At 41.2% G+C, this 10,373-nt stretch overlaps 1 protein-coding gene across 1 annotated transcript; it reads right to left on the bottom strand.

The window, feature by feature from the left end:
* Window positions 1–38: 38 nt before the first annotated feature.
* On the bottom strand, window positions 39–10,373 carry vps16 (VPS16 core subunit of CORVET and HOPS complexes). The gene is made up of 22 exons (XM_072683537.1): window positions 10,190–10,373; window positions 9,753–9,841; window positions 9,023–9,114; window positions 8,683–8,811; window positions 7,653–7,797; window positions 7,420–7,535; window positions 7,129–7,251; window positions 6,986–7,041; window positions 5,839–6,023; window positions 5,620–5,696; window positions 5,383–5,514; window positions 5,109–5,272; window positions 4,456–4,564; window positions 4,208–4,342; window positions 3,967–4,075; window positions 3,722–3,819; window positions 2,490–2,594; window positions 2,323–2,400; window positions 2,024–2,193; window positions 1,585–1,681; window positions 1,379–1,482; window positions 39–625 (listed from the first exon to the last, which is right to left on the bottom strand). The coding sequence occupies exons 1-22, from the start codon at window positions 10,237–10,239 to the stop codon at window positions 481–483; spliced, it is 2,508 nt and encodes an 835-aa protein (XP_072539638.1). The 5' UTR covers window positions 10,240–10,373; the 3' UTR covers window positions 39–480.

The raw sequence follows: 10,373 nt of genomic DNA, 5'->3' as shown, positions 1-10,373 counted from the left end.
AAAACACTGTTTGAAAATGATTCAGTCAACTCCTTAAGTCACAGTTAAGATTTAATTATACAGTTAATCATACAGTGTTTACATTACAAACATAAAGGCTAAAAGCACAGAACATTAATTTACACAGGCAGTACAGCTTCATGATTCAGTTCAACATTAACAAACAAGCAGAACTTAACCGAAGTAAGAAACAAGTGCATTGTTAAAGACATGTTGATTATAGGAATATAAACCATAGTGAGCAAGAGATATTTAATCCTTTTCCTTCTTTTATTAAAGTGTTCAGAAGGCAATTCGTTCAACCCTACATACCCCATAAACAGGTCCTTGCAGTCCTTCAGTTCCTGTTGAAGCCTAATTTTGTATTAACCACCAGCAACCGCCATTAGCTGCAGTTTAAAACACTGGGATCAGGGGACGAGGTCACTGTTTGGCTGCAGCTGCAGTCAAGCTGAGCAATGCGACATGTAGTGCAGGGCTTCACTTTTTGTTAGCGGTGGCTTTAGCGCGGTTAAGGCGTTCTACCAGTGCCCGATCTGTGGTGGGGGAACATCGAGACAGAACTGTGCTGATCTCTCCCTCGTTACGCCTTTCTATAGCAGAATCCGCAGCCCCCTCCAGATCACTGAGAGAGTCAGGGGAGAGAAAGAGAAAAAATACACAGTGGTTTGCCTTGTTGTTTTAGCCACAGCACAATAAAGAGGTGAAAAAAAAGGGCATGAAAAATATTTTTTTTTTATCTTTTTAAGATACCTAATCAGATGGACATTATTTAAACAATATTCAGAAATGAAGATAATATTAATAAACATAAAAACATAAAAAATGAAAATTTGGAGTAAAATATTAATAGAAATCATTTCCTTGTGAGAAAAAGTTGAAACACCCCCACCTTTTCTACTACTCGACACTTTCTAAAATTAGACATCATCTGCAGATGATTAGAACATGGTTAGAGAGGGTTTTGGAGGAGCCTGTCTTATCTAAACCTCAGGCATTTAGTTTGGTTTGCTCTTGATTGTTGAAGAAGTTAACGTGTCACCATGACCAGATCCTACGAGCTCTTTGAGGCCTTCAGAAAGATGGTTGTAGAAGCAGAGGAGTCTAGAAATCAGCCGTTCCACTGTCCTCAAAATAATTTAAGAACTGCCAATATGGGCAGGTCAGACCATCCTACCAGATTATGCATAAGAGAAGACCGCTAGATGTGTAAAGAAGTCTTCATCAATCCTAAATTGTCATCACTGGACCTCCTTTTCAATGATGTACACAAAAGCTACCAGAGTGCTCCCAACACGCAACACAGATTGCTTGTGGGGAATCATCAAGGAGTTGCTTTGCACTGAAAGAACTCAGACAAACTCAGACAAACTCTCACCCTACTGCCAGGTGGGCTTTGACCTTCTGCTCAGGAGTCACTTTGGACACATATTTCTTGGCCTCGTATTTGTTGTGGTGTTTCACACAAACTTCAACGAAGGGCTGCAAACAGAGACGGGGAGCAAAAAAAAGAAGAAGAATTAATCATGGTGGGACAGTGTTTGTATCACTGACATGATTAACAAAGTCCAAGCCTCTATTTACCAGATAGCCAATGGGTGATTTCTTGCTTTTGGCAAATTTCTCTAACTCCTCCCAGTCCTCTTTCTCAGCTAAAGCAGTCAGCTTCAGCCACCAGTATCTGCAAACAAACATGTAGACGACTCAGAGACAAAACTTCACCATAAACAAACTTACAGCAATGTTGTTGGGTTATCTGTGTTTTTATTTAATATTTGATTTGATCTAAAGACTTATTATTCACCAATAATACTTAGTACATAATATCAATTATGATACCCCATATACACACACATTTATCTGAAGTCATATAGCATATACTAAGCAATTATGAGAGCCCACATACACCAAGAAAACCCAGAATTTAGTTTAATAAAAATGAAAGTTTATCTGTCACATACACAGTCAAAAAAGAGTGGAGATCGTAAGAGAGGGGAGAAATAGAGGGGAAGGTGTGTAGTACCTCTTATCAGGCACTCTGAAGTCTTTGTAGAGCTGTTCAGCATGTTTGTGAAGGCCCACAGCCAGCAGAGTACGGAGGGTATCATGCAAAGAAAAGCCCACTAGAGACTCGCCTTTCTCCTCCTCTAGCTTTTTCTGGAAACGCAAGAGACGCATTTCCTCTTCTGTGGCCTGAGAGAGAGAGAGAGAGAGAGAGAGAGAGAGAGAGAGAGAGAGGGAGGACAGAAAGAGAGAGATTCACATCTAATGTGGCTGTATTATTTTCATATCATTTTAAAGAGTTGTGTTTGTATTTCTCACCTTGGCAGAGAACTCATTCTTTGCCTTGTTGTATTCATCCACAGCACTCTGTAAATGAGACACTCTGGCCTCTAATCTCTGTCAAACACATCGAGACACATTCTCAGCTGGTTTAAAACAAGATTAAAACCTGAAGGTGTTTTTAAGAAACTCACATGATGTCCTACCTTTTCCTTGTAACTAGCTTTTACATAGAAATTCCCAAGCTCTTGATGATCGTCGTCTTGATTGAAGAGATCTTTCAGTGTGTCCTGTTCCTGATGTTTACAGAACTGAAATCCAGGAAGCAAACAAAGACATAAACACACTTTGACAAATTTGTCTCAGTCCCTATTCAGAGGGGATTACATTTTTCAAAGTATTTAAACACATGACTATTTGGTAATTCTATCTATACTGAGAGCTGTCAGAGTCAAAGCTTGGTTCTTAATCCTACTGGTATGCTGTGGGGTGATTTGATGGGTTGTGCATGCAAGAAACTCCCCAAACATCACAGAGATGAAAGAATTCTGCATGGAGGAGTGGGAAACAATGTTCTCCAGTCCATTTTAGAGACTGGCAGAAGGTTAAAGAAAATGTCTAAATGAGGTTTTAGCCAATAGGGGAAAGTATCAGCTTCTGGGTATTAGAGTCTCTTAGCCTTTTCTATATTTTCGTCCACACAGAGATGAAAACGCTTGCATAGCCCTGTATGGGGCGAAGTCCCTCATAAAGAGGGACATCAAAACCACGAAGAAGAGACACAAACACAGGTTTAATCCCCAATTACACACTGCTCCCTATGTAGTGTATTACACAAGTCATGAAATTACGGATTCTAAGTCCAAATAGAACATTATAGATTCATAATAGATCTGTATCACAGACATATGTAACACAGACAAAAACAAATGACAATAATATCCGGATGTATGTGGACAGGGCCTAAAGCTGCCAGAACTGTGGTCCCTCTCAGGTATCCTTTCGAAAATATTCAAGATGTAAACATTGTGTCGTACAGCATTTAAGAGTTTTCCACACATTTGTTTTTTTTTTATTACATTTATATTTTTTTTATTTCACTTAGCCCCACATAGTTCATGATGAAATGTCTGCTTGAGTGCCTCCACACTTGAGAAAGACCACAAAAAGCTTCTTTTCCACAAGATGTGATGGATTCATTACCCACATGCCATTTCACGTGGGATTAATATAACTAGGGATGTTTTATTAAAGGTAAAAGCCAGCAGAATCTTTACTGAGGTGGGAGCAAACAGTCCCTAAATATGACAGACTTGGCAAATTCAGCAAGTCTAAAATCGCTGACAAAAGCTCTATTTGGAATCTCTCTATATCAAATCTCTGAGTAACTCAATAGGTGGAAAATAGTTTTAAGCTGAGCTAAAGGTGTGTTCTTTACCTGTCTATAGAGGCTGAGAGCCACTGGCTGGTTCCGCAGAGTCATGAAGAAGTCTCCTCTGTTCATCTCATTCTTCAGGTATGTTACCACAGTATAAACTGGGATCATAAGAGAGACAGAACATAGGTCAGTGTGCTGTGGTGTTGCTAGATGGTTGCTATAATATTTTGGGTGGTTGCTATAGTGTTGCTAGGCAGTCGTATGGTATTGCACAGCTTTGCAATACTATGTGTGTGTCTGTGTACCTAGGTCTGTGTCTCCACTCTCAATGGCCTTGCTGAGAGCCAACTGGCTCCTCTTCATCTTCAGCAGTAAAGGAACTTGCTCCCCAGAGCGAGGCTCAAACTCCAGCAACTGAAATATGAAAAAAGACGAGAGAGAGAGTGAAAGTGAGAGAGAGAGTGAAAGTGAGAGAGGTGACATTCATAGCCTTTGCCTTTTCATAGCTCCTGTGTAAAGCAAGGTATCAGCAGACTGTTTGCGTACCTTTATAGCCAGTTCTGTGCGGCCACACTCGTAGGCTTTAGTCGCTATCTCAGAGTAAGAGATTCCGGCAGCATCACCCAGCTTCAGACTTATGGTTCTCGCAATGACCTCATCACCCTCCTCCTTCTGCTGCACCTAAACACACACAGACACACAGACAGCACATACTTAAACACTGACCCACATATTTGGACATAAACTAGTCCTTTATAACAATTTCTCTCTTGCGAATCACATACACACAGTACCTTGCAGCAGGCCCAGTGTTTCAATACCCGACTCACTCCCTGGTACTCGGGGGTCTTTAAATAGCGGCAGATCTCAATGGCGAGAGGATACAGTTTACGATACACTAGTCTGAGAGAGACAGAGACAAAGGGAGAGAGAGAGAGAGAGAGAGAGAGAGAGAGAGAGAGAGAGAGAGAGACTTAACAGTCAAAAAGTGGTTGTGATGGTATTGCTAAGTGGTTTAGATGGCAGCTAGTGTTGCTAGGGAGTTGCATAATGGTTGCTTAGATATTTCTAAGTAGTTGCTAGCTAGCTGATCGCTATTGTGTCACTATGGTGTTCCTAAGTGGTTTCTATAATTGTTGCTAGGGGCTTGCGAAGGTATCCCAGGTAGTAGATATGGTGTTGCTAAGTGGTTGCTATATAGGAGCTATAGTGTTCCTAGGTGATTGCTTGATTATTCCTATTGGGGTTGCAAGGAAGTTGATAGATAATTACAATGATTTTCGGTGGTTAGTATTGTGTTGCGAGGGTATCTCAGGTATCTGTGGCGTTGCTAAGTGGTTGCTGTGATGTAGTATTAAAGTATTACTAGTCTTATCTGTATCGTCTACACATAAGAAGGGTGTAGAAACTTCACAGTGACATATTCACATTGAGAGAATGGGCTCACCGGTCTATGAGCACTTGAACAGTCATCTGTTTGAACTGAGTGTGTGTGAGAGGGATGCCCACAGTGTAGTCCCTCACTGCATTTAACACACGCAAGTCTCGGCACATGATGACAAACAGCTCCGGGGGGAAATTACTCAGAAAACATTTTCCGAAAGAGGCTGCCTACAGAGAGAGAGAGAGAAACAGAGAGTGAGAGAGAGAGAATAATAAGTGATTGGCAGAACAAGCAGGCAGTTCTGAAAAGTCCTGCAAGTGCCTTTTGAGCGACTCACCCTCAGGAGTGCTTTCTGGGTGTCTGCCTCATGCTCATGTCCAGCTGCCTCCACACACTGCATCACCGCCTCCGCCAAAACATTCTTCTCTTTAATCTCCCTCAGATACTCATCCGCCTTCTGACTCTCTTTCTACACACAGAAATGATGCATGATTAACAGATAAACTGCATTGTTTGGCACCTTTAAGAATAGTGTCGCAGTTACATTCTGCGGCATTTAAGATGTCAAACTCACCTCATATTCTTTGTGGGCCTCCAGCAGCAGTGCTCCGGGAGCCATGGACGCTATCTTAAAGATATCTTCACAGGCAGCTACCAAACAAGCAGCAAGAACGTATATTAGTATACTACAGAAGAGAGTATACTACAGTATATTAGTATACTACGTTAGAAAGAAAGACAGTAGAGATTATCACTAGCCAGTGTGTGTGTGTGTGTGTACCCCTGTTCTAACCTGGCACCTCCTGCAGCAGTTCATGGTGTGTGCCATTGATGATTCTAACCCCATCCAGTTCTGGCACCAAAATAGAGTCTTCTTCGAGGTGATATGAGATTGTGTCTTTGCATTCTCCTACCACCAACAAAAGCCGATCCCACATGATCACCACTGAGGGCTGCTGACTCTTAGGCCGGCGACACCTGGAGTGAAAATCGGGGAATTGTTAATTAAATTATTACCGTAATAACTGGTAATAACTAGTGAATGAACACGCATGTAAACAGCAAGAAAACAATCAGCAATTGTGAATCATTCGAAAGATTTTAATCTGCAAAATTAGAATTATATAAATAATATCATAAAACCACTTTCTCTGCAGTTCAAAATTCAAGTGTAACTTCATACATTTTCCTTGTTTGGAACTAGGAGCAATTTCATTTATGTCTTCAGTTGCAGTCCTGTTAATATTATACTCATTATTATATGATGAGATCATTGATTTTATTTGACCACCACTTTTTAAACATAATGTACATGTTAACTTTATCATTTATTTGTTAATGTGTCGTATTTACACAATCACAGTGAGGTAAATTATAATTACAGAACAAAAACATTTAAAAAGATATTTATCAGTAAAAACTCATTTCCATTTCCAAAATACATAAAATGAACCTTGGGGTCTAATTTAAAATATTTACATGTGCTTTGGTGTTGCTAAAAGATGCTAGGGTGTTGCCAAACAATTGCTATGGTATTTTGGAAATGGTATAACATGCTGCCTAATGGCAGGTGTGGGCTAGAGGAGTATAAAGTCCGCCAGCATTGAGCTGTGGAGCAGTTGTTGCTGACTGCAATCACATTCACACTGCAATGTTCCAAAATCTAATAGGAAAGCCTTCTTCCCTGGACAGTAGAGACTTCAACAAAAGCAGGACAAAATCTCCTTAAATGTTAAATTGATTTTGAAAGAAACACTGAATGAGCAGGTTTCCTAATACTCTTCTACATATAGTTTATAAAAGTATGAACACATACTGACATATCTATTTATAAATACACAATTGTAACATGGAAATGTAGATGTGACATGAGAAGCTGCACATGCACCTTAAAGACAAAGTGCTCAAAAAATAAATAGGTTTCATGAGAGTCTACCTACCAGGCCATCTGTCTGGGTGGATTTCTGAATTTGGTCTCCACTTCACTGAGTTTTTCCTGCACACATGAAGACAGTTACAAAGTTTTTACAGCCACAAAGTGTTCATGGGCCTGTTTATTATATCTACTGTATTTTCTACAAACCTTCAGGTTGGCGCTGCCCATCCACACATGGCCAGAGTCAGTAAACAGGGCCAGGTACTTGTAGCTGAATGACACACACATGTGCATTATGCTGGAAGCATGTGGAGAAATACCTGGAGGGCTCTGAAACACAACCAAACACCAAACTTGTGAGATTGCGAGGTTCTGTTTGCATGCTGCAACATTACTCATCCCTAACATTTGAGTTAACTCATACGAATACAGCATTTGCTTTTATTTAGGATAAAATAAAATATGTGAATATGAGGCGTGTCTTTCGCAGCTCCTCACCACGGGAGTGCAGGCGCCATAGTCCAGAATAAATAGTTCACCACCATTAGCCACCAGAACTTTACTCTGCCTGTCCTGGGTAAGCACTGCCCAACAAGTGGGCGCCCCCTGGAGGCCTGTGACGCAACAGAAACAAAACCAGACGCTCAATTAGAGATGAAAATACATTGAAACTTTTAAAGAGAGCTAGAGAGTGAAATAAACCAGGATAGAGTCACTGACAGTTTACCCACCTGGCACCTCAGGTAACCTCCTGAGCTTCAGATCATCAATATTTGTTGCTAAGGTGAAGCGGGATGCTCCTGTTACTATGGCAACTCCGGTTCCATAGGGCGAATGGAATACCTTGGCCTCCACAACCTGACTCTGCCCAACCTCCTAGTTCCAGAGAGATGGAGGTAATAACAGTTAGGGCTTAGGGTTTGAACAGGAGTTATACTATATGGACAAAAGTACTGGGACACCAGTATTAGAAAATAGTTTTTTTTTTGCTTTTGTTGGAGTAACTGTCTCTACTGTTCATGAAAGGCTCTCTACTAGATTCTGAAGCATAGGTGTGAGGACTGATTGCATTTAAGAGTGTTAGAGAGAGCAGGATGTTGGATGTTTACTACCCCACCTCATCCCCAACTCCCCAAGTCATCCCAAAAGTATTGTATGGATACACAGCAGAACACAGTTCCACTTAGGGCTGCTTCATATTGGGGGAAAAATGACACTGAAATATAATTTAGTTTTTCTGCAATACATTGTGATATTAAAAAATACAAGAATTTTCAACAGATTTAACCAGATGTTACCAGAAAAAGTTGATGATTTGACATGATTTGACAATTTTGAATTTGACATTGCACCTGATACTGCACATCCTGCAATGTGACTATTACGCATCCACATGTTGCGATGGCGATGCTGAAACGATTTATTGTGCAGCCCTAGTTCCACTGCTCCACAGCTCAATTCTGTGGGGCTTTATAGCACTCTAGCCCACGCCTGGCATTAGGCATGGTTCCAGTTGGTTCATGTTAATCTGCTCCAGAGAGTCCTAGCACTTCTCTACAGGGACTAGTGTCTAATGCCCTTTGTGTCTGTGGACATTTGCATCTGTGTTAGCAATGGGTGCATGGGGGCAATGCCCACCCCCACCCCCTTGATTTCAGAAGAAATTTTAGCTAAGTGGGTGTCTACAAACCCTTGGAAAATATTGTGTATGTGGCAGAGACAGAAAGCATATGTGTATGTGTTTGTGTGTTGTATTCTTACATTGCCCATGCTAAAGTGCCTCTTGAAGCTGCCAAAAAGGTCATAAATGAGAACCGTGCCATCCTCCTGAATACACAGGAGGTCATCACACACAGTCCACCCCAGCTGCTTCACTATACCACTCTTCCACTGCAAGAGAGAGAAAAATGTGTTATTTTCTTTACGGGTCCATCCATAATTAACTCGTCAATCAAGTTTATAAATTTATTTTAATTTATGTGATTTTCCATAGGATTTAAGGATACTTAAATAAGAAAATGGCTATCCTATTTGGCAAGAACATTCATCTATAAAATATTATAAAAGGTGCGTAATAGACAATTTAACAAACATGTTATACCGGAAAACTGGCCATAGTCACTCCAGAAGAGGAATAGATCTCTAACTGAGGTCTGGCACTAGGAGAGCGGCGCTGTGGCTCCTTCAGGAGAGCTGAAGAAAACAAAATGAGTGTGCATTAAAGATGTAAACAAAGAAACACACTCACCAGCCTCTTTATTACAATCCCTGCTTGGTTTACAGTTATCAGTTATAGGATAGAATAGCAGCCCTTTCCTCCCATCCTCAGTTTTGCATCCACCAGCTGCAACACTAGGAGGGTGGCAGCGGCCTAAAGCTTAGCGAAGCGGGCTTCGAAGGTCTCAGGTTCGACCCCCTTTACCCTATCAGAACCCTACTTTCTCCTTCCTCAACATCCCCGGCTGAGGTGGCTGCCCATCCGGGAGGGAGTTCTCTCTGCCCCAGTTCAACAGTATGTTCGCTGTCACGGATGGATACTATTGTTGTACTGCTGTACTCACCATGCCATGTTAAGAATGATCCACCACACACCATCAGGGGTCAAACGGTGTGAATCTGACTGATGACAACACAGGCTACAGTCTGTATTTGTACTGATAGTGGAACTATAAAGGTAGGTGGAGCTGATGCTGTGGTCGAGGATTGCGAGTACAGGGTAGATGTTTATAATAAAGCAGAAAGTGAGTGTCTCTTTCCTTTTATTCATAAAAAAAAATAATATCACTGATTAAATGCCTCACATTTGGGCATGTGAGTCCATTCTGACTTACCTATGGGCCCGCCATAGGGGGCTGCGGCTAGTAAACACTCTCTGAGACCATCCTTCAGATTCCAGCCCATCTCATAGAGCTCAGATTTCCTATATGGCAAGAAATACATTGAAATGAGATATTTATTACATCTCTATTACAAACATCTTGGATTAAAACAACATGCCACACTGCCACAGTCCTGACTTCTTCAGTCACTGCCTGTCACATGACTCTCTGGAGGCTTCAATTTCATGAAACCTCAAGCACTACAACACAGCACTGTCATTTACTACACTGCTATATTTCATAACAGGGTTTTTGCCATAAATATACTTTTATTTGTTAATGAAAAAATGACCAATTGTCGTTTATTAGATCTCTATCTTCCTATCTACCTTCGCTCTCCCCCAGTCAGCTGCTAGAGGAGGGTTTAGCATGCTGTTAGCATTAGCTACCTGTAAAAAGCCTCTCCGAGCGGGTTCCAGTTGGCCGTGACAAACGCCATGGTTCTCTGCGTGTACTGACAGCCTGGGCAGAATTAAGGGGTTCTAGATACAGGTCCAGATGCTACTGTGAATGTTCTCCTGACTTGTTGTTCATTTTCTGGCTCATCCTGCTGACTTCTTCGTCTTGTGTTTG

The sequence above is a fragment of the Salminus brasiliensis genome, chromosome 7 (assembly GCF_030463535.1).
Source record: "Salminus brasiliensis chromosome 7, fSalBra1.hap2, whole genome shotgun sequence".
Taxonomy (NCBI): domain Eukaryota; kingdom Metazoa; phylum Chordata; class Actinopteri; order Characiformes; family Bryconidae; genus Salminus; species Salminus brasiliensis.
The sequence above is the reverse complement of the archived record's forward strand: the minus strand, read 5'-3'. Positions and strand labels throughout refer to the sequence as shown.